Source organism: Kogia breviceps, chromosome 1, assembly GCF_026419965.1.
Source record: "Kogia breviceps isolate mKogBre1 chromosome 1, mKogBre1 haplotype 1, whole genome shotgun sequence".
In the NCBI taxonomy this organism is placed as follows: Eukaryota; Metazoa; Chordata; class Mammalia; order Artiodactyla; family Physeteridae; genus Kogia; species Kogia breviceps.
In genome coordinates this window covers 101,256,035-101,282,667 of record NC_081310.1, presented here as the reverse complement: position 1 = coordinate 101,282,667, position 26,633 = coordinate 101,256,035, and the positions used below count along the sequence as shown (strand labels likewise).

Here is a 26,633-nt window from a genome sequence, read left to right as displayed (position 1 = left end):
GTCATGCCACTCCCTTCTAGTTTGTAGAGTTTCTGGTGAAAGATCAGCTGTTAACCTTATGGGGGTTCCCTTGTATGTTATTTGTTGCTTTTCCCTTGCTGCTTTTAATATTTTTTCTTTGTATTTAATTTTTGATAGTTTGATTAATATGTGTCTTGGTGTGTTTCTCCTTGGATTTATCCTGTATGGGACTCTCTGCACTTCCTGGACTTGATTGATTCTTTCCTTTCCCATGTTAGGGAAGATTTCAACTATCATCTCTTCAAATATTTTCTCAGACCCTTTTTCTTTCTCTTCTTCTTCTGGGACCCGTATAATTCAAATGTTGGTGCATTTAATGTTGTCCCAGAAGTCTCTGAGACTGTCCTCTATTCTTTTCATTCTTTTTTCTTTATTCTTCTCTGTGGTTGTTATTTCCACTATTTTATCTTTCATGTCACTTATCCGTTTTTCTGCCTCAGTTATTCTGTTCTTGATTCCTTCTAGAGTATTTTTAATCTCATTTATTGTATTGTTTATCATTGTTTGTTTGCTCTTTAGTTCTTCTAGGTCCTTGTTAAACGTTTCTTGTATTTTCTCCATTCTATTTCCAAGATTTTGGATCATCTTTACTATCATTACTCTGAATTCTTTTTCAGGTAGACTGCCTATTTCCTCTTCATTTGTTTGGTCTGGTGCATTTTTACCTTGCTCCTTTATCTGCTGCATATTTCTCTGTCTTCTCCTTTTGTTTAACTTACTGTGTTCGGGGTACCCTTTTCGCAGGCTGCAGTTTCATAGCTCCTGTTGTTTTCAGTGTCTGCCCCCGGTGAGTAAGGTTGGTTCAGTGGGTTGTGTAGGCTTCCTGGTGGTGGGGACTGGTGACTGTGTTCTGGTGGGTGGGGATGGATCTTGTCTTTCTGGTGGGCCAGGCTGTGTCTGGTGGTGTGTTTTGGGGTGTCTGTGAACTTACTATGATTTTAGGTAGCCTCTCCGCTAATGAGTGGGGTTGTGTTTCTGTCTTGCTAGTCGTCTGGTATGGAGCACCCAGCACTGGAGCTTGCTGACAGTTGTGTGGAGCTAGGTCTTAGTGTTGATACAGAGGTCTCTGGGAGAGCTGTTGCCGATTGATATCACATGGGACCAGGAGGTCTCTGGTGGTGCAATGTCCTGAAGTCGGCTCTCCCACCTCCGAGGCTCAGGCCTGACACCAGGCCAGAGCACCAAGACCCTGTCTGCCACATGGCTGCTAGTGCTGGAGGGTCTTCTGCAGAGGTGGGGAGTGGCTTTGGCCCACCATGGGGACAAGGACACTGGCAGCAGAAATTCTGGGAAATACTCTTTGGCGTGAGCCCTCCCACAGTCTGCCATTAACCCCCCTGAGTTGTCATTTTAATATACCTTAATTTAAGGAAGCCAAGTGCAATTGAAAAGATAAAATAGCTCTCCACCCAAAATGGACCACTCCTCTCTCGAGCACCTGCAGCACTTTTGTTCTATCTTTGTCTAGGACAGTGTCTTCTGCGTTATAGCACATATTTTTGCCTTCACCTCCCTAGGTCCCCTTGAGGGCAGGAGGAATATCTTGTTTTTCCTGGTGCCCCTGCAGTACCTTGCCCTGAGCTGGCGCATAGTGGGTACTTAGGGTAGCGTGCTAGCACGCTGGATCATGGTCAGATATACATGCTCTGGATTCAAATGACCTGCTTTGAGCCCCCAGCTCTGATGCATCCTGGTGTGTGATCTTGAGCAAGTTTCCTTAGCCTTGCTAAAGTCTAAGGTGGAGGTATTACAGTCCCTGCTTCTCAGGATTTTCATGAGAAGTAAATTAGATAATCCCAGTGCACGGTAAGCACTCAAAACATCCTGTGACTAAATCATGATGACCTAGACAGAAAAGTTTATCAATGCTGGTAAAACAATTAGTACTTGCTTGTGAAACGTTTAGGCAAAGGGAAACCTACTCATTTTAGACCGGTGTTTAGTACCGATGGGAGCGTTAGGAGGTGGGTATGAGGAAAAACTCCATTATGTGTCCAGTATTATCAAGAAGGCTTTAAGGAATTGAGGTTTCAGGAGCTCTTAGTTGAAGGGAGCTTGCCCCGAGAGTCTTATAGGTAAGTGGGAGGATCCCAGAAAATTGCTCTTCTCCTCGCTCTCTGAATTCCCCCTCTCAAGTTCTCTCCTCCCCAAAGCCCTCCCCAGAACAGCACATCACTGCTGAACTTGGAAAGGGATGGACACTGAGGAGCAGGTTCAGAGCCTGTCATGCAGTCATCTGCCTCCCAGCCTTGCCCTAGGGCATCGCCCACCCTGTCTCCTACGTGTAATGTGCCCCACAGGTGTACCTGATTACGTTATTCTGCCCTGGGAGCTGTGTGCTCATTGTGTGCCGACCGCATGGCTGGATCTCAGTAATAATGGACATTGCTAAGCCTGCAATAACCAGAATCAATGCATTTGCCAATGAGGAAGTAAAATAAACAGACCCACAAGCAAATGGTCTGTAATATCTGGGTTAATTCTAGTGACAAAGGAGTGGTGAGTCTGGGTGCTTTGTACCATGTCAGTTTAGAAGGTATATTCACAGAAACTATGAACTATAATCTTAGAAGATAAATATTAAAAACTTTAAAAAGTAATTTGAAAAGAGTAATATTTGATACACCTAGTATATATCAGCCAGGAATATAAGCTCTGGCCCACATTTCCAAGTCTCTAAGAAAACAAAAAATGGACTATGAGGTTTGGACCACTGTTCCATTGTGCCCATTTTACAGGTAGGAAAACTAAAACCCTGAGAAATCAAATGGCTTACATACCTGCATACATGCACACACAACACATAAATTTCTCTCTCCTGGGGGAAGGAGTGCATGCCACTTTTCCATGACCACTTTTGATTTTAAGACTGAACCATTTCACGAGGCCTCAAAATCCAGTGTGCTTTGCTCTTGGATTGACTGTGCTATTTGAACTAAAGGCTTAACTTGTTCTTAATGTTCTTTTTGAAATGCTGACTTAGAGAATTAGCGCTCTGCCCAACAGGTCCCAGGCACAGCTGAAACAAACAGCCAGCATGCACACTTTAGCAACAGATAGCGCCTGGGTCAGAGATCTGGGGACCAGTTTGTCATGGCTCCTGTGTCAGAGCCAGCATACCAGGGTTCGAGATGAAGGCAGAGACAGAGATAGTGGAGGTTATCTGAGGAGGCACCAGATACCATCAGGAAAGAGCATCGTGGCCACAGCCAAGACTTCAGTGACTGCAACAGCCCTCTTGGGTAATTCAGAGTGGGTGGACTTCTCCATGAAGGAGAACCACAGAGATGGTGCCTTTCACACGCCTGCTGTTATTGTTATCCATCACTGATGAGGCTGTGGCAACCATCCCTGCCCCACTGGGTCAACGAGCAGCTGGGAATCAGAATCTATGAGTATTGCCCGGAAGAACTGGAGTAATATTTCCAGTCATAACATGATCTTTCTGCCCTATGTAGACAGAGGTAAAGTGACTTTCTCAGGCATGGGGACAAGGCGCTCCTTTCCCTCTCTCGGGGTATTTGGGGACAGCTGCTGAGAGCCTGTAGTTCATGGCCATACAGTCAGCTCCCAGCTTCTCTCCATTATGACAAGAAAATTCTCTCCATCTGACCTCACAGCTCCCTGACATCCCATACACTATCTCACTCAACTCCTGCTGCCCCCGTGGGGTTTTTCTCTCCTGGCTGCCCTTAATGATGATTGGACCATTATTGCCACGTGATAATCATGTTTCTGATGGGAGGGAGGGAGAGGGCCCAAGGTGATTTTTCCTAGCATCAGCCTCAGTCATGGGTTCTCAGGCACCATCAACATTTTTCTAAGCAGCTTTAAAGGTGATGCAGAAATGACCACATAGGCAGGGCACAAGACTTGTGACGGTTTAATAAGCAAGGCCCAGACACCCAGGTGCTGGTGCCACCTGACCTGCTCCCAGAGGCAGGCTCAGAGATTGGCATGAGGCAACCTAGCCTGGGTTTGGGGAAGTGACGCCCACAGAGGAGTCAGGTCCGTGGTGCAGGCAGCCCCTGTATCCCACAGGGAGGAACTCAGCTGAGAAGCCTCCCTCCCTGGGCTCTCAGGTAAGGAGCAACCATCCTACACAGACAAGTGGAAATACAAGGGAGTCCAACAAGTTCCCTCTTGAGCCTGGACATTTGCATCATGTGTGAGAAAAGGCATGTGGAAGACAGATAAGTGGAGGTGACTACAGTTTAAACGAACTCATCAGCTCCATATGCCATAGCAAGAAGTAGGTCAGAAGGGCCCTCCTGACCCAAACTCTAGTTTATTCATCATAATCATGACCCATGTTTCTTAATGAGTAACAGAAATGCTGAGGGACATTTATTTCATGCTGTCAAGGCAAAAAGAAGCCATTTTCCAGTAGAATCTCTTTTTATTCTGCTCTAGAGAGGGGAAACAAATCTGAATGTGGAAAAACATTAAGGACTAAATGAGTTGGAAACAAAGCAAAAGAAGGAGCCCTTTATTCTTGAATAAGACCAGGTTTTGGCTTAGGTTTCTTTTGGAAATTCCCTTTTATTCGAAGCCTGGAACTTCAGAGAGGGCCAGCTTCACAAGGTAGGAAACACTGAGGAAGAAGAGAAAGGGCCTTGTATGCAAGCATTGGTCTCCGTGGAGCTTTCATGGGACGTGTGCATGCTTTAGTGCTGTCCTTGGGGACAGTAGCTTGTGTGTGGTCAGAGAGTCGCACTCTGCAGCTCAACTGCCTGCCTTCAAATCCCAGCTCTACCTCTTCTCAGCTGTGTAAACTTGAGCAAACTTCTTAACCTCTCTGGCCTTTGGGTTAACTCATGTTATAAAATTTTAGCTACCTCTCACAGTGTTGTCATGAGGATTAAATCAGCTAATACCTAGAGGATGCCAGAATGATATTTTCCTGCCATTTTCACTAGTTGCAAATAATAGAAGTAGATCGCTGAATATTTCCAAATGATCATTTGCTTCTCCACTGGCATCATGACATCAGCTAAGAAATAAAAGGCTATTTATAGAGGGAACAAAGTCAGTTTGAAGATTTCCTGGATTCTCAGAAAGTGACATCATGTCAGAGCTATGTCTAGTGTGTTGTCCATTCATGTAGCAAATATTTGATGGGTCCTGGCCTTCCGTGGAGGAGCAAGGCAGACGTTTTCCCACCTGTGTGGTGCTTAGACTTGGAAAGAACAGAATATCATCATAATAACCTCAATACAGGGCAATGAAGGTGGCAAGAGGGTAAGTATGGGATTCTGGCTGCTGACCAGGTGTAAGACTGTGTCTTTAACAGCCCCAGATCCCCAGGTGCCCAGCACAGGCCAGACACATAGTAGGTGCTCAATAAACATTCAAGGAACTAATGCATACAGTACTTATTGCGTGGGACTGTGTGTCTCGTGTTGCCCTTTATCTCCTACTCTTCAGAGCAGGAACACATCTCCTTCATTTTTGCGACCCCAGCACCTAACGTCATGCCTAGCACAGAGAGTAGGGGGTGATAAATATTTGTTGAATTGATATGAACGATTGATAAGCCTGATGTGTCTCTCCCCTTGTTCAACGGTGGAGGCCTTTCTTGCTTTAACCCAAAGAAGTGAGAAACTTGACAAGATGGGTAGCCAAGTCATTTTTAGGAGCTGAATCTTTTCATACCAATTAAAATTATATATGTAACTGGTTTTCTCCTCACTCTCAGCTGCTCCTCTTTCTTATGAAAACTCTCTCTCTTTAGGGTTAGGGTCTCACCTGCCCTCCCCCATCTCTCTGGAAATTTCTCCATTTTTTCCCTATCATCTCCCTCCTCCAGCTCCTGGCCTCAGTCCTAAGCCCAGCAGTCGCCATTGCTGCTGTGGGGCCACTAACGCTATCAACCCCCTCCCTCCAAGAGCAGACCCACACCCTGGCCCCAGGAGCCGACACATGTTCCTTGGCAACGCTGACTGGCCCAAGGAGTGGGCATGAGCCTCAAGCAAGGACAGTCAAAGTCCTTCCCTGGCATGACGGCTGTACCCTGGGGTGATGAAGCTGAGAGGACGTGGCCCTCGGACTGTTGGCAGCAACCAGGCCATACCACGTGGAGTATCCCTGCAGAGACGAGTGGAGGCCAGCTGAAACGGGAGATGGGAGAGAGAGCAGACACGAATGAGAGAGAGACCCCAGTCTCTGGGACTTCCCTGGTGGTCCAGTGGTTGAGACGCCAAGCTTCCAACGCAGAGGGCACAGGTTCGATCCCTGGTCAGGGAACTAGGATCCTGCATGCCGTAGGGGTGTGGCCAAAATAAATAAATAAATAAGACCGCATACATTAAAAAAAAAAAAAAAGATATATATATAGAGAGAGCGAGAGAAACCCAGCCTCAGAGGGCTCTGGTTTCTGTAGCCCTTGCGCTGGGCTGTGAGCTTCCCAGACGCATAAACCCGTGCCTTCCCCTTTAACTGAGCTGGGCAGGCTGGGGTGCTGCTGTCTGCAGAGGGATTTGCTGCCACCCTAACCCTCCTTGGGGGCCTTGTCCACTTTTACAGCTTTGACCAGACCTCTAAGCAAATGGTTTCCAATTTCTATCCCTCACCTCAGTCTCTCCGCAAGCCTGTGCCCCGGTTCCAGCGTTCCGTGCAGGGCACCGTTCCTGGATGCCCACTGCCTCCCTCAACTTCAACCTGTGTAAAGTTCTTCGCTGCTGAGCTGCAGACCTTTTCCTCCATGCTCCACCTTGAACTGTGGTGCCTCGTTTCTCTCCCTCAAGGCCTTCCTCCTCTGTCTCCTTCGTGCCACCACCCACAATCAGGCATTAAGTCCTGCAGCTTCCTCCTTCTCACTGTTTCCTACAGCTGCCCTTCTTTTCTATTCTTTGGCCACCACGTGGGCTAGGGGCTTAGCTTCTTGATGGGGCCCCCTAACTCAATTCTTCTGGCACAGCATGATCAGAGGAATAAGCTTCTTGAGGTTCTCTCTGCTGAATCAAGCCCAGGCTTCTTGGCGGAGCCCACAAGCTGCCCGCCAGCCATCGTCCTAGCTTCTGGCCACACTCCTCACCTACAGGACCACTGCTCCCCTATCCCATCGCGCATAGCACTTTGCTCACGCTGGCCTCAGCCCTTGCTCACCCCTCCTCCTCCTCCATGCCATTCCTCTGCGGTCCAGCTCCGATACTGCTTTCCTCCAGGGAACCTTCTCTCTTCTCCGGGGGAAAAGTGAAATCTCTCCTCAAAGGTCCCAAATACATTTTAGGTCTTCAAAGTTTTATGGCTATGGAGGAACTATTTCGTGCCAGGCCCCCGGGGACCTGACTTAAGGATAACGCAGTCTCTGCAGGCACCGAGCCCTCAATGGACTCGCAAGAGACATGGCTACACATCCCGCTTCACTTGCACCGCCTCCTCCTGTGGAAACTTCCATATTAGTCTCACTCCCCTGATTAGCTTGAAAGACGGTTTAGAGAAGGGACCCATAGAATAGTTCCTGGCACACGGCCCTACACATAGGAATTCCTCAATAAATACTAACCTATATAAAGCAGCGTCTTGCTTAACAAATCCATAAAGGATAAGAGATGTAACACAACACTATTCTTTTTTAAAATTAATTTTATTGAAGTACAGTTAGTTTACAATGTTGTGTTAATTTCTGCTTATACAGCAAAGAAATTCAGTTATATGTATATGTATACACACACACACTCTTTTTCATATTCTTTTCCATTATGGTTTATCATAGGATATTGAATATAGTTCCCTGTGCTATACAGGAGGACCTTGTTCTTTATCCATTCTAAATATGAGTTTGCATCTGCTAATCCCAAACTCCCAACCCAGCCCTCTCCTACCACCCCCCGCCTTGGCAAACACAAGTCTGTTCTCTAATGTCTATGAGTCTGTGTTTCACAGTAAGTTCATTTGTGTCATATCTTAGATTTCACATATAAGTGATATCAGATGGTATTTGTCTTTCACTTTCTGACTGACTTCATTCAGCATGATAATCTCTGGGTCCATCCATGTTGCTGCAAATAGCATTATTTCATTCATTTTTTTTAAACAAACACTATTCTTAAAATTAAGGTCCAGGCTTAAAACTAATCCTTTCAATTTGGTCATTTTAACAGCTGTGTATAAAGTTTACCAAATTCTGAAAACTACTGTCTTGGTACCACAAGCACCCTCTAGAGTAAAAGTCCTGTTACTCCCCTGATGACAGGGAATAGGAGTCATTTCATGGTTTGTTTGTAGCTGATTTAGAACTGTGAGTTGCTACAATATAGTAACTTAAAGGGTGATAGTTTAGGACAGCAATTACAACTAGCCAAACATTATAAACATGCTTCCAGTGTGGAAGTAACTTGGCTTATTCAGGAATTACTTACAGGCTTGAAAGCTCTGTTTTCAAGAGGAATTGGTATAATAGGACAGAGCATCATTCACTAAAGGCAGCAAGTGATTGGATGAGTGATGGGCTAAAATTTTGGAGCATTTGTGACCTATGCTATTTTATAAAATGTCAGCAAATGAATTATCTAAAAAAGAATGAATCCTCCTATGCAAATGTTTTTAAACTGGTTATATCATTATTTTTTAAATTTTTCATCTGAGGTGGTTATCTCATTATTTAAAAATTTTTCTCACCTGAGGAATTCCACACCTGATTATCTTTTTCTATTAGACCTGCCTTTTAATCGGGTTGTCTTCCTATATTAGAATTTATTTTTTTCCATGTACAAAACTTTGAGAGTTCATCGATACATCCAACCTGATAAAGTATATATACTTCAAACCCACAGATAATTTTCTGAGTTAAAGGCACCTGTTTGATGGACTGACCATGACATACCTAAAGGTTTTTTTTTTTTTTAAATTTGCATGGAACAAAATTTATTAATAAATAACATTGTTAAGATTGTTCATATCCAAACTAAAATGCTGGCAGAAAATCAGACAAATCATTACATAGGATGTAATGTATGTACATCGGAAGGATTCTTTTTGTTTTATATCCAAAGTCTAGCAGAGAACTCAGCATCAGGCAAGATACTCAAGCATTTATTGAATGAATAGATTTCTGTTCATCAAATTAGTGCATATGTCAGGGTAAGTCCAGGCCACTCAAGATGGCTGGTCTCTTGCTCTCGGTGCATCCCCTACTTGACCAGTGCCTGCTTCACTCACATGACTATCCAGTCCTTACTTATAGGGCTTAATTTGTCCCTGGTAACTGATGAGACAACCTGACGTCAATTCCCCCTATAAATGGTAGCCTCCTTCTTCCCCAGGTAGTAAAGACTGCTGCCATTTCCTGCTCACTGTCTGCTGCACTTGGTGGGGTGCTGCTCCAGGACACTTTGGGTAAGATTCCCCCATCTATTAAACCATTAATGTCTCTGTCGCTGTCTCCAGGCTCTTCTTCAATCTCCATTTCCAGGCTGGGCAACTGCAAGGCTTGCAGGCCTGCAGGGTCCAGCCCAACAGTCAAGCATAAGGAGATATAGAAATGGGGAATTAAGGGATGTTTTCATAACATGATACCATTTAGAAACTTTTAAATCATATGTGTTATATTCTAAGAACATATGTTAAAGGCTTTAATTTTAAATGACTTTTTCTTACTAAAACAATGTCCACAATTTACATTTATGATTTATTTATTTTGTCAATATTGTGTGTAGATAATGTATGATGAATATTTACTGTTCATCAAAATGAAATTTGGCAGGAAGTCTGATAAGCCTTAAGCTTATAAAGATAGTTGTGTGCTGAAAATAATAATCCTGTCTGAGATTTGAACTGGAAGCTTTTTCTCTAAAATTATACTTTTCAGAATACTGGTGCTATGGGATAACATTTGGCAAAGTTTCTTGTAAACTATTCTAGACAGCTAGTAGAAGTATTTTGAATGACCAGGACAATAGGTTTCATTTTATGGACTCTCAACTATTTAATTTCGGTCTAAATGTTAACTGTTAGACTCATATATAATTATTTTCACAAAATGCATAATCATGACTGTCAACTTTTCCATGACTAACTATACCCTGCCAGATGTTTTTTAGGTTTTGCTAAGTCACATTTTTTTTTTCCTCCAGAACTCTGTGTTCCCACACTTATTCCCTCTGGTCTTTTTTCATACTTTGTCTTTTACCTGAATTTTGGGTAAATGGTTTTATTGCTCTTTTTACTATTTCATATGAATATAATAGTTTCATATAAATTACTCTCAATTTCACCTTCTATCATAAAGCTTAACCTATCCCTTTCGTGGGGAGAGACACATTTTGTGCAATTTATTCTGAAAAGTTATTAAGCCTTTCTAAGCAAGGAAAGCAAGCAACAGCTCATCAGATGACTGAAAATCTTCTGAATCACTCTAATATCGAGCCTTGTAGGAAAATGCTAGCCATTTCCCAAACTTTGACGTTTGTTTTCTGCTCTTCAGCCACTTCTCCTGATTAGATTTTCTGGCTGAAGCAAGGATCATTAATCATTAGACAGCTGGGGCTCACTGTCAAGTGAGACCTTGTAACACATGGTGGATTTGTATTTTCTTACCAAGTTGAGCTCTTAAGGGGAACATTCACTGCCGGCCACTAGCAGAAGAATTTCGATGACAAATTTCATCTCTCGAATGCCACTGAAAATGTCTGGCTGAATGCATGGTTTCAAAGTGTTTATTGATTCAAAATGTATTAAAGCCTACCAGGTGCTTGTAATTATGTGAGAAATGTGAAAAAAAAAAAAAAAAAAAACCCAGTTCTTATTCCCCGAAGGAGCTCTAGTGGGAAAGACAGATGACAAACACACAGTTGAAATCAAGTAAAGTATTCAATGAAGTCAAGTCTGTGAAACAGGTGGGGAGTGCTATAAAAGTAGAGAGGAAGTGCTGCAAAATTGCTCCAGTCACCTTCAGACTCTTTACCAACCACATTTCATCGCTGGTTATGCAAAGGCAATGCAACCCTGCTACATGACTCCATGCATGCATGTTTGAAGGAGAAGCCATCAGAATATTTCTGCGGGAGAACATTGAGGTCCTCAAACTGCAAATAATTTCTACACCAATTGCAGAGCATTATTGGGCACCTACGGATGAATAAACTAATTAAAGTGAGCTTGGGTTTACGACCTAAACTTACTTCCATGCATTGGGAGAAGAAAGCATGGTTGTGCAAAGAAATCTCCTGGGGTCAGAAGATGAGATGTGTATTGTGAGATTAGGCAAGCCGGGTTCACTGAGGCCAGCTGAGCACAGGATCATCATCTGTGAAGGCATGTCTGTGAGGTCCCCCCAGTCATGTGATATTCTAAGATCTAATCATAAGGGGATTGGTCAGGCCAGCCTGATTATCATTATAGTTTAGGACCTTTTCAAATTTCTGAATCTCCAAGGTGTATCATATAGGAGGAAACTTTGGTAACTGCTGAGCTCCACTTTATTGAAGGGGGTTTAAAAAAACCTGTTTTAATAATCAATCTGTTTCTGTGCAAAAAATTATCAATAGTGAAATTTTAACTGTGCAAAGCAGCACTAGAAATCATTTGGCCACAGTCTGATCAACCAGGAAAAAACTTTACTATGAAATGTTACTTACCATAGCCAGTTTTCTTCCTCGTCTTGAAAGTGGTAATTTTTTTTAGCATTTTTCAAATCTTTTATTTTTTTTTTACCTTTGATAATTGACTTTATTTGTGGAATTTTTTGTATACACAAAACCTTTAATTTTCATATATTCAAATATGCCTTCACATTGTTACATAGCTTTGGGGTTTGCAGTTTTAATTTTAAAAGGTATTCCTAACTCCTATATTGTACATGTTTTTTAGATTTGTCTACATTTAACTCTTTTTTAAAATTTATTTTTTATTTATTTATTTTTAACATCTTTATTGGAATATAATTGCTTTACAATGGTGTGTTAGTTTCTGCTGTATAACAAAGTGAATCAGCTATACAAATACATTTATCCCCATTTCTCCTCCCTCTTGCATCTCCCTCCCACCCTCCCTATCCCACCCCTCTAGGTGGACACAAAGCACCCAGCTGATCTCCCTGTGCTATGCGGCTGCTTCCCACTAGCTATCTACTTTACATTTGGTAGTGTATATATGTCCATGCCACTCTCTCACTTTGTCCCAGCTTACCCTTCCCCCTCCCCATGTCCTCAAGTCCATTCTCTAGTCTGCGTCTTTATTCCTGTCCTGCCGTCCTGCCCCTAGGTTCTTCAGAACCATTTTTTTTTTTAGATTCCATATATATGTGTTAGCATACAGTATTTGTTTTTCTCTTTCTGACTTACTTCACTCTGTATGACAGTCTCTAGGTCCATCCACCTCACTGCAGATAACCCAATTTTGTTTTGTTTTATGGATGAGTAATATTCCATTGTATATATGTGCCACATCTTCTTTATCCATTCATCTGTCGATGGACACTCAGATTGCTTCCATGTCCTGGCTATTGTGCATTTTTCAAATTTTAAAGAATGTCATTCTATATTCACTCAAAAACCTATGCTAACACCTGACAAATTCCTCTCTTTCCTGCCTGATAACTTTAGTGAATATGCAAAATAAATATTCTTCTACTTTGTCAACATTTATGGCACCTTTGGTATCACAGTATAATGTTAAACATATTTTTTTAATCAAACTGATGATCTTGACAATTTAAACAATGCTGATTGTTTAAAGCCCTTTATGATTTCAGGACAGTCAGTGGCTCCAAATACAATCAATTACTCTGCAGACAGAGCAACAATTCCTTGGGTCTTGTAAGGCACTTGACTGAAGTGTAACATTTTCTCCCAGCTACCTTCAACTCCAGAGCACAAGGAATCACAACCCATGTGGGGCTAAAGGTCTGTTAGGAAAAATGACTCAGGCCAGAGAAGGCAAAAGGGAGGATTGCATGGCTTAGTTTTGCAAGTATAAATTTTGTTTTGGAGTTGGAGGAGAGCTCAAAGAGGAAACCAGCAAGTGCAGCTTTCAGCCTCCAGGAAGGAAGGACTACAAGAGCTAAACCTGGATGTGCTATTTCAGTTCAAGGAAAGGGGGAAAATTTAATTTTGCAAAGTTTCATTTCTTTTAAAATAAGTGTAATGCTATGGCTCAGCAGGCTATATGGAAATGTGTATAGAGTATGCACTAAAATGCAAGGCTAATTTCCTTAGAAAAAAACTGGGAGAGAAGGAGAGAGAAAACAGACTCTACTCTCCTAAAAACTCTCCAGTCTGTCTCGAGGCAACTACAGAGTACAGTAAAGAATGATGGCAATACTTTGACAAGAACGCCTACAGAGCCGCTCAGTAGAATAAGTTAACATTCTCCTGCTTGACGACTTTACAGCAAAGCCCAGAAGAGGAAGCCAGAAAATTCAGAAAAACCAAAGCTTAAGTCTGACTATATTTTTAAATTTCATTTTTGGTTTCTTTATACTTGAGCAGAACTCAGTCCCGCAAACGTCCTCTTCAACCTCATCTTCAAGGGCGGCAGATGTCACCTTGGAATTCTCCCAAAAGCAAAGTGCCAGATTTGGGGCCTTTCTTCCTCGGTCACTAACCCGAGTTGGGCTGGGTTGTGCCTGGGCTGACTGACCTTCGGACCCGTAGAAACACCTGCATTGGCACCATCTCATAAGATGCACCCAGGCTAAGGGCCCAGGGAGGTAGGCGGGCCAGGTATCACTGCCTTCGGGGCGAAAGACGAAATCACAGCTAGGAGAGGGCTCTGTTCCTCGTCACGCTGTTACTTGGCTGCAGATTCCAAGGCTCAGCCCGACGCGGCTAAAGCGCCAGGGAAATGCCCTGTGGGCCGGAGAGGAGCCCGGAGCCAGTACTTTCTATTAAACTCTGTAAGTATTGCGCTCCCGCCGGCGGGGACACTGCATCGCCAAATGGAAGGGAGGGATCCCTCTCCTCCACCTCGAACTCCTTCCAACCGCCACCTTTTCCTTCCCAAGAGACCTGCCGCCCACTCAGGCGGGACATCGGGGTCGGTGGCCTGGGGACCAGAGCTGGGAGTCAGGGGGTCTGGGCGGCTGGGACCCTGGTTCCCCTCAGCACCTGGAGCTGCCAGTGGCCGAAGGACACTCGCGCTTGGCGGCCGATTGAATCACGGGTGAATCAGCCCCTGCAGGGTTTCGGAGTTTTGTACTGGGAGGAGGCGGGGCCGGGGTGTGGATTCGCCGGCAGCAGCCCAGGGAGGCGGCTGGAGCCTGGCTGGGGGCGGGTAGACGGGAGGAGGGGCGGGGGCGGGCGCAGGGCCTGCGGAGGCGCGGACTTGCTCCGGGCTCTTTAAAGCGCGCCGGGCACAGGCTCCCACAGATTCGGGGTTCCTCGCGCCCCTCCTGCTCCATCCCGCAGCCCCAGGCGCCTCCAGTCCAACCTCCGCAGCCTCCCCGCCCTCCAGCCTCCGGGTCGCAAGGTATCCTCCCGACCTCACCGTCAGCTCGTGAACATGGCGACCCCCACCGGGCCCCGGGTGCCCTGCTCCGCGGCCGCCGTCGCTCGGGCGCTCCTTTTCGGCTGGATCCTGGTCCGGGTGGCCGGAGCCACAGGTGAGTGGCATCCTCCCCCCCCACCCCCGAGCCCTGGGGCCCGCCATCGGGAGGAGGGAGGACAGTCCTGGCTGGCAGCAGGCTCGCCCTGCCGCCCTGAGGTGCCACCCTCCCGGGACCTGCCACCCCTTCTGCTAGAGATGCTTGCTTGTGGCGTCCAGCGTTGTCTAAGTGTGTTCGGGGCTCTCGCTTTAAGTTTAGGGAAAGAGCTTCCCCGGGAGCCGACACCTTGAAGGTGGTGGGACGTGGCTCCTCACCTGCACGGGTCGGCGTGCAATGTTTGAATGTTATCCTTCATTATATATGCACTTTCCATAATAAAAAGCGGCTCTCGTTCTTATCTTGATCGTCTGTGTTTTAGATTGCGTTAGAGGCAGTCCTTGCAAAATGTCGCTTGGACTGGAGCAGGCACCACACTGTGCTTGCCCTGTAAGCCTGTTCTGTGGGCGTGCAGAGCAGGGCGGAGGCTGATTTGCTGAGATATGGCCAAGCAGACCTTAACACTAAGGCATCCTAACCGAATACATCCGACGGTGTAACAGGCTTAACGTTAGGCTGCATGGGTGTCTGTGGAAGTTTCAGTATAGAGACATTTTAGATACAAATGAAAAAAGTCAAGGTTTGGGTTTTTTATTGGATGCAGTCCTAACTCTTCTTACACATGTGAGCTTTGCCTTTTAATGTAATTTATGGAAAACCCTTCCTAGCCGACTTTCCCTGCTAAGTTGAACCTGGAGTCCTGCCCTTCCCGAGTTGGGCCGTGGACACCCTGGGCCACTGACGGCTCCTGGGCTGTGCTTCCAGGTCATTATCACAGGGCTTCCCCCATGAATAATTTCAAACAAGGATTTGAAGGTCCTTGTGTGTTTCCTCAGATTACCTGGTTAGTCTTGCCATGAGGAAATTCTGGGTTTAGGAAAAAATTGCAGATTTTTTCTTATGATAATTCAGTTAAAGCTTTTGTGGTTGGAAAAATATTAATGTGAGGCTTATGGTGATGTTGGGGAGTGGGAAGATGTTTTATACCATCAACATGAAATCGTAGGCTGAGAAGTTCATGTCAACATTAATAGCTGTTTCTCTGTTGTTTAAAGGCACTACAGATGTAGTAGTAGCATATAATTTAACTTGGAAGTCAACTAATTTCAAGACCATTTTGGAGTGGGAACCCAAACCCGTCAACCATGTCTACACTGTTCAGATAAGGTAAGCTAGGTACCAAAAAAGAAAAATAAGATTTTTGCTGTTTCCACTTTCCTGTGCTGAATATAAATGTCTTTAAAGCTGATTGATGGATGAGATTATTCAACAGATAACAAAGAAGAGGGCATTCATTGTAGTTTGCTGGACAGAGCCATACTCTATCAAGCCTGCAACATTTCCAGACCTTAAACTGATAGAACATTTTAATTGTTTTTGGAGATGATGGGGAAATTTGTAAGTGGAGTATAAGCTGTGGGCCACGGTGGCACTGATCGCTGATAATTCATCTCATCTAAGTACACAGCTCTTTTTCCGTGCTGTCTAGACTGCTAGCGGGACTTAACATGTTCGAGAAGAGGTGGGGAGGAGTTCGGATGTATACATTGCCCTTAAACAGTGGTTGATTCATTAATCTTTGGATTCATGATTCAAAGTTCAGTTGCATACATGATCTTGGAGGGGGTCAAATTCATGAGTCATTGAGCAGGAACGGACTACTCCTCTGTCTGCACCCTGAGCTGTCAGGGCTGCTCTACTCATCCGTCCCCATCCCTGATTGGCAGCTGTCCCCAAGGGCCCCTAATTCAGCATATTCAATCTCAATGTCCTCTTTTTGATGGTTGTCACCATATTCTTGGCAAGTTTTTGGTTTCTGAAACGTTCTAGGAGGCTTGGTAGAGCTCTTATTAAGTAGAGGAGAGCTGCTGTGGAAATTAACACTGCTTGTAAAAGGCACAAAAGTATTGCTGGCTAAAATTAAATGTGCTTTGCTATTTTGTTTAGCTTGTGCCAAGCCTTTTGTAGCATTTGGGATGTAGCTGCTAAGTATGGAGTGGGGCTTTTAGGTGTTTTTTTGTTTTTTTCTTTCCAAAATCAACTTCATGACAACCATTGCCATGGCAACACGGAAGAGAATTTGTGTGTGCATGCATGCTTGTATAGATACATAGAAAGATTTAAAGGAATTTCATAACTCGAGGTAATAATTACGATTACGGTCAGACTTGTCAAAGCAGATTCTACTGGTTGAGAGTTAGTAATTCCACTGATACAGGGCTGAAGTTTACCTTCGTAGACGCTTTCCTTCTGGGTAGTGAAAATAAGATTTTAGGAGGAATGCTTACCTCCGAAATATATTAAGTTTGGTGAACACGAGGAAACATATTTCTGATTTACCAGCTTTTTAAACATAAGCCTTTGTCAACTCAAAGTTCTTGGACTTTGCAAGGCTTTTTGTTATGTAAGTGGACGCAGTCCCCTTGTGCAAACATCCTAGTGCAGAGTTGCCTCTTGGGGGCGCCCGCGGACCCGGGCTGGGGTTGGTTCCCGCCGCACCGGCCGTCTCCACACCTGTGCTGGAGGACGTGTGAGCAGTCCCTCGCGCCCCTACCGGAGACCCGCACTCTTCGGCGACCAGCCCACGGGTAAATGGGATTCCTGGGTGAAAGGACCGTAGCAATCATTTTATAGAAGAGGAAACTGGCCCTGGGAAGGTGAGGGACTTATTCATGACTGCGCTGATGGGGCTCGCCCAGCAGGGTCGGGTACCACGGTCTACCCAGCGACGCGCACCACCACCTCCTCAGTGGGGCTCCCCGGGTCTGATGTGGGGCTCCAAAGCCGGGAGGAGGAAAGAAAGTCATTCCCACTGGTCTCCTCAGTGCGCCTTCCTCCCTCCCGGGTTCCTTCCCTAGAGAAAGCGGCTTGACCTGCTGCTCCTTCTGACGCACCCACCTCACCACCAGCCTGTCCTCAAACACAGGGCGCCGCTGCTGTGTCTGAAGCCCCTCCTTGGAGCGCCAACTGCCTTTTTCCCCTTTGGAAACAGTGTTCACCGGTGGTTGCAAAGTGTTACTGGCTCAAGCCTTAGCACCGGCCCATCCCTTGTAGTATTACTGATTCCATGAAATGTTCTGAATTCTAAAACGGAACTTCCCAAGCTTGTAGAAAACAACTTGCTTCTTAATTGGTGAGTCTGGATTCTGTTGGGATTTTTTAGAAGTTCAGGCGGAACTTTTATTATTTCCAAATCAGGAGATTTTGCAATACCCAGAGGAACCTTGGAGGCATTTATATTGTTCCTGCTGATAACAGCATTCAGAGGAACTGAACTGCAGAATTGCCCCTTCCTAACCTGTTCACAGCACTTTATGGCTTTATTACTTTTTTTCTGTGGTATGCGGGCCTCACTGTTGTGGCCTCTCCCGTTGCGGAGCACAGGCTCCGGACGCGCAGGCTCAGCGGCCATGGCTCACGGGCCCAGCCGCTCCGCGGCACGTGGGATCTTCCCGGACCGGGGCACGAACCCGTGTCCCCTGCATCGGCAGGCGGACTCTCAACCACTGCGCCACCAGGGAAGCCCTATGGCTTTATTACTTTTGATGACTTAGTTGCTTGTGCTAAATTTTGTCAGAGGACTGTGGTTGCTACTGTGAGCTGGGAGGAACCAAATGCTATCTCTCAGAGGGAATGTAGCTAAGCACCTAGCAGCGTTGCTCCTGTTATCTGAACCATTTGTTTGCCATAGCAGTGGAGAAGAATCATCAGGTTCTCATTCACTTTTTAAAATAGAAATGATGTAATTTTAAAAAATGCATTCTGGTCATTCTGGAATTCAGACTGCATCTCTACTTCTATCACAGAAAATCAGAGAAATCTAAGAGTATGTAAACTGATATTTCTGTATCAATCTTTGTGAATTTAAGGACCAAGAGTGTGTTTACTCACACCCTCTTAGCCCGATTACTTAGTTCAGACTTTAAAAAAGATATTTATGGTTCTCATGCCTGGATTTAGACAACTGAATCCATATGGCAGCTTGTTTTCCCCCGGTTCAACCTGGAAATGTAAACCATCTAATACCCAGCAAGGCCTGGCCATGTGCAAGCCCTAAAGCCCCACTGAGTGATGGGGGAGCACAGGGGCACGGAGCCCTGGTACCACCCTCACCTTAAGTGCTTTATTGAGATGTCAGTGCTGGGGGCTGGGGAAGGGAGAGATCAATTCTGAGCCAGGAGATCTGGAGATTCCTGCAGAAGGTAGGATTGGAATGTGGCCTTGAATGAAGGGTAGGGAGCGCTGGTGGCTGATGACGGGGAAGAGCAGGGTAGCTGTCAACTTATGTGGGACAGATGTGTGTGGACCCAGCTGCAGTGACATTTGTCTAGGAATTGTTTTGGTTCTGTAGAATAATTTCATTTTTAGAAGCTCTTTATATCATTTCAGGATACTTTCATTTTTGGCAGCTCTTTAAATCATTTCCTCTTCAATGACATCTTACAAAAGAAAGCTCTGTCTTTCGTCAGATCTGTCTCTTAGTCTCAGACTTTGACAGATAACCACCTGTATTGTTGCTCTATAGTTTTTGACAGCACATCTTGTGAAAGTGAGGGAAGCGTGTAGTATAATGAGGAACAGACCCAGCCCTCACCGCATAAGCTGTGAGACCTTGTACAAGTTACCTAGCAGCTCTGTGCTTCAGGGTCCTCATATGTGAGAAAGATCCAATACCTTCTTGGAAGGATTATACCAAACGAAGTAACATGGTTGAGGGTCCAATACAGTGCCTGGCTTATAGTAGATTCAATAACTGTTAAATAACCACACCAAGAATGGTCACAATAGAATGTAATAGGATAGAATATATTACATAGAATATAGAATGTGGTAAACAGAATATAATAAGTAGACTGTAATAAATAATTGGGTCTTGATGGAAAATTGCCCTTTCTCCCACACAGTCATGACAGATCATCTATATTTTAAGAAAGATATTTAACAAAACGGTTCAGAGCATAGACCCAGTAGTCAAATTGCTGTCTGGCTCAAAATCCAGCTGTGTGACTTGGAGATGGTCACCCAGTCTCTCTTTGCCTCCACTGCCTTATCTGTAAGAACAGAGACAATTACAGAGCCACCCGCAGGTTGCTGTGAGGATTCAAACTCATCTAAAGTGCTCAGTGTACCAGACGCCTCCTTGGGATTGCTTGTGGAAGCTGCTATTGTAACACAGCACCCCAGCCAGAAAACAGTTTGTCTTGTTGGATGCAAATCATAATGTTCCATTTCTCTTCCTTCAGCACTAGATTAGGAAATTGGAAAAACAAATGCTTCTACACAACAGACACAGAGTGTGACGTCACCGAGGAGATCATGAAAAATGTGAAAGAGACATACTTGGCGCGGGTCTTTTCCTACCCATCGAATGACGTCAGTTCTACTGGGGAGCCTCCGTTTACCAACTCCCCGGAGTTTACACCTTACCTAGAGAGTAAGTAGCTCGGTTTGTAGTAACCGTTCATTCTTGTTTTCAAAAACTTCTGAATATTCTTGTGAGCTTGTGACCCTTAGGAGCCATGACATAAAAAAATATTTATCCATAAACACATCTTCTTTCTCAGAAACTGGTAAGTGCCACAGGCCTCTTCGCTCATTCCGGATGTGGAAGGAGGTTCACGGAACGTGAACTTTGGAGTTGATAACAATGTCATCAAGTAGGTTTCTCCACTAGTCTGTCCCCAGACCCTACCAGTAACTGGCTGGATGAGGGGCAGGGAGTAGGAAATTCACCAAGCCTGGGGTTCCAGTATTTCCCCATATATATTTAGGAGATTTTATATATCTCACTTCTGAATTTTCAGAAGTCCCATCAGACCAGAAGTCCCAGTTTAGGGTTTTTCACAGATGGTCACAAATCCATGGGGAGAGTTCCATTTCCCTCCAATCTCATAATCGGGCCTGCTGACCTTTTTAATCACTTGACCATGATTTGAGTCCTGTGATGTGCTGGCACTTGCCGGGCCAGCTCCCATCCTGCTTCCTTCATGCTGGTCTTGAAAACGAGAATGCTTTTCTCCCCAGCCTTTGGCCCAGTAAACTGACTTGAGCGTCTACTAAGGGAGAGCAGAGGATTCCTGCCAAGTAGGAGACGTAAATTTTTTGTCACGGCTATGGTTCTGAACTAGGTATTTTATTTTATTTTATTTATTTTTATTTTTTGTGGCACGCGGGCCTCTCACTGCTGTGGCCTCTCCCGTTGCGGAGCACAGGCTCTGGATGCGCAGGCACAGCGGCCACGGCTGATGGGCCCAGCTGCTCCGCGGCATGTGGGACCCTCCCGAACTGGGGCACGAACCCGTGTCCCCTGCATCAGCAGGCGGACTCTCAACCACTGCGCCACCAGGGAAGCCCATGAACTAGGTATTTTAAATAAACACATGTAGCACATTGAGAAGAGTGAAATCAGCTGCTCTAGCAAGAAGACTTGGAATGAAAGTGTTGTGTTATTGGTGCTTTTATATTTACCCTTCGGACACCCAGAGGGGAGTTTCTCAAAGCAGGGATGGAGAGAAGGGGCCAGAGGGACAGGCAGCCGCCTTTCCCCTTAGCACCTACTTTGAGGGTGGAAATAGGGCCAGCCTCACCCCAGGTGAATAATCTGGCTGCCTGCCCTGAGCCCCTGTGTGCCAGAGCCCGTCTTCAAACTCCCCTAGTGCTTCTATCTGTGTGGCTCTCCCGGCACTTAGCTAGAGTAGCAACCCTACCCACAGCCACCTGCAGTAACTGCAGGGTCATTGACATTTATTCTCCCTCCACTGGCAGCATCCTCATGATTCCTTTTTATAGTTCTTGAGTTTTTTGTCAGCCACTTCAAATCCTTTTTCAGTACAAGAGGGAAAATAGTTTTTTTTTTTTTTTTTTTTTTTTTCCAGAGGGAAAAAGGGTTTCATTTGTAGATGTACTGTTCCATTTGGAAGTCAAGGTTGGTGCCACCTAAGTGGGTTCCTGCTGCAAGGAATTTGAGGACATCCTCCTCCTTCATTTGCAGGACATCAAGGGCTCCAGACATTGTGAACATTTCCCTTTAAGTTATGACGGGAATCAAGAACAAAGCCGTATGGACCCTTATCTGGCACGGAAAGAAAAAAGCTAGTTAATGTTTTTGCGTGTGCTCTCACACACACATACTTGCATGTAATTCCCGTTAAATTATTGGGATTTGTTTTACTGTCCTTCAACCAAAGCACATGAGATACTTGGGCCATCAAAGAGACCTGGTGGTTAAAACTGGTTCCTTGAGGTACCAAGGACATTTCTTGGGCTTTCCCACAGCCTCTAATTTATTGTATCTAAGATATGGAATCTTATGCAGCTGTTTGGTTAACCACATGTGGCTGTTGAGCACTTGAGATATGGCTAATGCCCTAAGTGTAAAATACACACTGGATTTTGAGAAAGATCTCCAAAAGTTTTTATATTGATTAAATGTTAAAATGATAATGTTCTAGCCATATGGGGTTAAAAGAAATACATTATTAAAATTAACTTCAGCTGTTCCTTTCTACGTTTTCTAATGTGACTCCAAGGAAACTTAAAGTGACATCTGTGGCTCCCATTACATTTCCGCTGGACAGCACTACTGTAGAACATCTCGGGGCCCAGCTCTGGGGCTAGTGAGTCAGTTCTATGAGCTGTTTCATGAGGGATGACCAAGTTGTTATTAACCGTGATTAATGGGATTCTACTTTGTCTAGAATTCTTTGGTTCCAACAAAGCTCATTTTCTGTGTTTTAGCAAACCTTGGACAGCCAACAATTCGGAGTTTTGAACAAGTTGGGACAAAACTGAATGTGACCGTACAAGATGCACGTACCTTAGTCAGAGTGAGCAGCACATTCCTAAGCCTCCGTGATGTTTTTGGCAAGGACTTGAATTATATACTTTATTATTGGAGAGCTTCAAGTACAGGAAAGGTGAGCCTTCTTTTGTTTTTATGACTCGTTTTAAATTGTAGATCCTTGACTTTACAGCCTACTTCTTTTCCAACTCAAATATCAGAGCAGGTGGTTGAGAGGGCAGGGTGGCGGAGTGGGAGGGGCCACTCTCCTGGTTTTACCTGTGATTTCCAGTTGCCTCGGTCAGGGCCTCCTCGGATACTCAGGTTCCTCAAGCAAGGGGCTGGACCGGTCATCTCCAAGGTTCCCACCCGTTCCCGCATTTCTTCCTCTACAGAAGATCCCAGAGACAAGATTTGTTTTCCATTCAACAATTAATACTTCATTCCTATTTTCCTTTACTGCAGATATCTTTTTAAAAAATTAATTAATTAATTAATTATTGTCTGTGTTGGGTCTTCGTTTCTGTGCGAGGGCTTTCCTCTAGTTGTGGCAAGCGGGGGGCCACTCTTCATCGTGGTGCGCGGGCCTCTCACTATCGCGGCCTCTCTTGTTGCGGAGCACAGGCTCCACACGCGCAGGTTCAGTAGTTGTGGCTCACGGGCCTAGTTGCTCCGCGGTATGTGGGATCCTCCCGGACCAGGGCTCGAACCCGTGTCCCTTGCATTAGCAGGCAGATTCTCAACCACTGCGCCACCAGGGAAGCCCCAGTTATCTTCTAAAGGGGCTAAAAACTGGGTTGGATGTGCCCAAACTGGATATATTTATCCTTGGAAAAAAACATACTTAGCAGTTATTGGGGGAACTTGATGAGCCAACTCACTTCCAATCCTTTATGTCAGACGTGTCCATGTAGGCTTTAACTACCACAGTGACTTGGTAAAGGGGGCAGAATTCACTCTGAGCCCAGATGAATAAAGGACTCTATCTTTTAACAGAAAAAAGCCACAACAAACACTAATGAGTTTTTGATTGATGTGGATGAAGGAGAAAACTACTGTTTCAATGTTCAAGCAGTGATTCCATCACGAAGAGCTAACCAGAAGAGTCCAGAAAGTCTCATCGAGTGCACTAGCCAAGAGAAAGTTCTGTCCACGGGTGAGTGGCTCTACCCCTGATCCCTCTGGGAGGGAGGGGTGCCTTCCAAGACCAGGTTGTACTTTCTTCAGTGGAAAACTGCCTTGGTTTCTTGTGGTTTGGGGGGTACTCATAATTTTAGGCATTTAGAGATGTTTCTATGTTGTTCCCTTGTATTAGCAAGTGTTTTTTTGAGCATGTACCATGCGCTAAGCTCTCTGGTGAGCCCTGGGCCCATGGTACGTGTTTAGCATTTAGCATCAAATGCGGATTTCTCTGAGCATTTCTTCATACTTAAATTCTGATTTGGGGAGCTTGTGGGGAGCTTCTGGAACAGGTGCAGCAGCACCTGATGCACATTTATGAGCACCTACTGTGGGTTGTTGCCACAAAGATTGTAACCCACGAAGGGAAGGGATTGAGTCTATCAGGTATACCACGTGCATGTGTGTGTGCCTGGCCGGCATGTGTGTGTGTACATATGTGCCACACCAGGACTCTGACACCAAGTGAGGAGTGGGTCTTATCTGGAGATGCCATGGGGGCCCAGACACGTGCATGAGGATGAGAGCCCAGGAATCCCCCACCAGGCTTGAGCGGGATAGTGCTCTGAGTACTTTTGGGAACAGAAAAGTCAAAGGATAGCAATAACGACCTAGTGCCTTGTTAAGAGGTAATTTAAGCCTTTTAAAAACACTTTTAAAATTCCCTCCCGTTTATTGACACTGACAGAAGGAAAGGGCTCTCTTTCCCTCTGGTTCTGCACCGTCTGGGCCCTCATACCCACAGCCCTCAGGTCCATCCTCCTAAAGCCAGCTTGAGTTCCGCTGCTCTCTGACTTCATGCACACCTAGATCACTGCTTCCCCTGCCTCTTCTCTGTCTGCTGAACTGTGTTCTTTGAGAATCGTTTCAAATGCCACCTCCATCAGGAAGCCTTCTTATTGCCCCAACCAGTTATCATCTCTTCTTTACTTGAATCTTGGTAGTGCTCTATATCTCTCTTTGCACTGACATTTCAGCTTCTATAATCGTTGCCACCAAACTCAGCATCATTTTTAGCCACTTGTTTCTAACAAACGTTCTTGCTTCCATCTTCATGTATCTTTCTAGACTGTGAGCATTATCTAGTTTATTAAATCCTTTTCACCATTGTCAATTGTGTGCAAACATCTAGGGTTTGACAGATTCTTTCCTAATCAAAATGTATCGTGGTGGAAAGAGTGCAGGAAAGAAATTTCAAGTTACGCAAAAGCAGGATGGTGTAATTTGGGGTTATGCCTTCAGTTCTGCCCACTGATAAATGGGATTCAAGCTCTCTCTCTGAGTTGACTTGGTACCTTTTATTTTTCAGAAATGTTCTTCATCGTTGTAGCAGTGATGCTTGTGGTCATCATCTTCATCATCGTCCTGTCTGTGTCTCTGTATAAGTGCAGGAAGGCGAGAGCACGGCAAAGTGAGAAGGACAGCTTGCCCCTCAGTGTTGCATGAAAGGTCCTGCTCTTGAATCTGCCAGCTCTGCAGAGCTCGTGTTGCACTGTGACCAAGTACATTTAAGGCAGTAGAATACATGGAAACACAAATGAGTGTTTGGAGCTTAGAGACCCTTGGGCTCCAAGAAAGCTCTTATCTGACCTGTTCTCACGATTAGCATTCTGGTTTCAATTATCAGCATTAGACACTTTGGAACGTAATGAGCGGTACAACCAATTTCAAGTTTTTTTAATTTCTATTTTAATGCTACAGCACCTTTTGCACATATCATGCTCTAGACTGTATATTTTCTACACTCAAGTTGAAGCCAGATCATCTAAGGAAAAACAAATGAACAAATGCACTAAAAAATCCTGGGGGGATTTTTGGAGAACTTTTGAGGGGCAGACTTCAAACCATGTGGGACAGTAAAATGGAAACTGGGTGGATTTTCTAACATTATGTCTCTCCTTTTGTAATATGGTGTTTAGGGTTTTTTGTTTTTTTTTTTTTGAGTACTTTTGGAGGTTCGAAACAATTAGCGAACATTTATATGAATGTGTTAAAAGCAGAAGACTTGTATTTGGGGCACATTCATAACATGCATTACAGTTTAGCACTTTAACTGACTTAAATGCTGTTGATGAAACACCTGACAGCTGTATTTTTATAAGACTACTATACCAACAAATTACATAGAGTTTAAGATTTAAGGTACTTCACACTTTATGATCAACATTGTACATATTTATATAATTTGAAAAAAGGTTTTATATATGGGGATTTTCTATTTATAGAGGTAATATTGTTGTTTGTATATATTGAGATAATTTATTTAATATACTTTTATATAAATAAAGGTAACTGTGAATTGTGACTATTTATTATATCTTATTTATCTTTAGTTATTTGTTATGGTTTGGCCTTTGTATTAGTTGGCTCTGCTGCAGTAACAAATGACCCTGAAATTCTCAGTGGCTTATGACAATGGTATCTTTACATTACACTTACAGTTTGGTGGCTGTGGATTGACTACAGCTCTTCTTAATGTCTTCTCATTCTAGGACCAAAACCAAAGGTGAAGCCCCTATTTGATCAGGGCAGAGGGAAAAGCAAAAAACTAGTAGACCAGGCAGTCATGTCTTCAAGGTTTAAGCCTCCTCCTAAAACTTCCACTCCAGAGTGGCTCAGTGTCACTTCTGGTCACATGCCACTGGCCTAAGCAAGACATACGACCAAGCCTGATAACACTCTGCCTGCCGGGAGGCATCATGAGTCACACAGCAACGGGCAGGGATGTATGGTTTCCAGGGAAGGGAGGATCTTATACCATCTACAGCAGGCTTAGCGGGAGAGAGATCTTCCCATGGGCCTTAGTTTGAGTTGCAGATGAGGGTTGGAGAGGAGAACAGAAGAAAAATTCTTCAGATTATTGAAAGAAAATTGTATAAAAGGACAATGTAAGATAGGGAGAGAGAGAAGTGGAGTTTCTAGAGTTATTAGAAGCAAACTAGGTTGAGAGCTCTTTGTGGGCAGGATGGGGTCACCGTCTGCTGCTCCTTGAGGGTGACCGTGCCAGTGGGCTCTTAGACATGGCTGAGTCGAACTGACTTCACTTCCTCCATCTAGAATGTAGAAAGAGTG

The 26,633-nt window shown here is 44.6% G+C and overlaps 1 protein-coding gene across 1 annotated transcript; it reads left to right on the top strand.

Annotated features, from left to right (window-relative positions):
- The first annotated feature begins 14,233 nt into the window (after nucleotides 1-14,233).
- Nucleotides 14,234-25,962, top strand: F3 (coagulation factor III, tissue factor). Its single transcript, XM_059070051.2, has 6 exons — nucleotides 14,234-14,563; nucleotides 15,658-15,769; nucleotides 19,846-20,036; nucleotides 22,340-22,518; nucleotides 23,379-23,538; nucleotides 24,871-25,962. The coding sequence occupies exons 1-6, from the start codon at nucleotides 14,464-14,466 to the stop codon at nucleotides 25,005-25,007; spliced, it is 879 nt and encodes a 292-aa protein (XP_058926034.1). The 5' UTR covers nucleotides 14,234-14,463; the 3' UTR covers nucleotides 25,008-25,962.
- The last annotated feature ends 671 nt before the right edge of the window (nucleotides 25,963-26,633 follow it).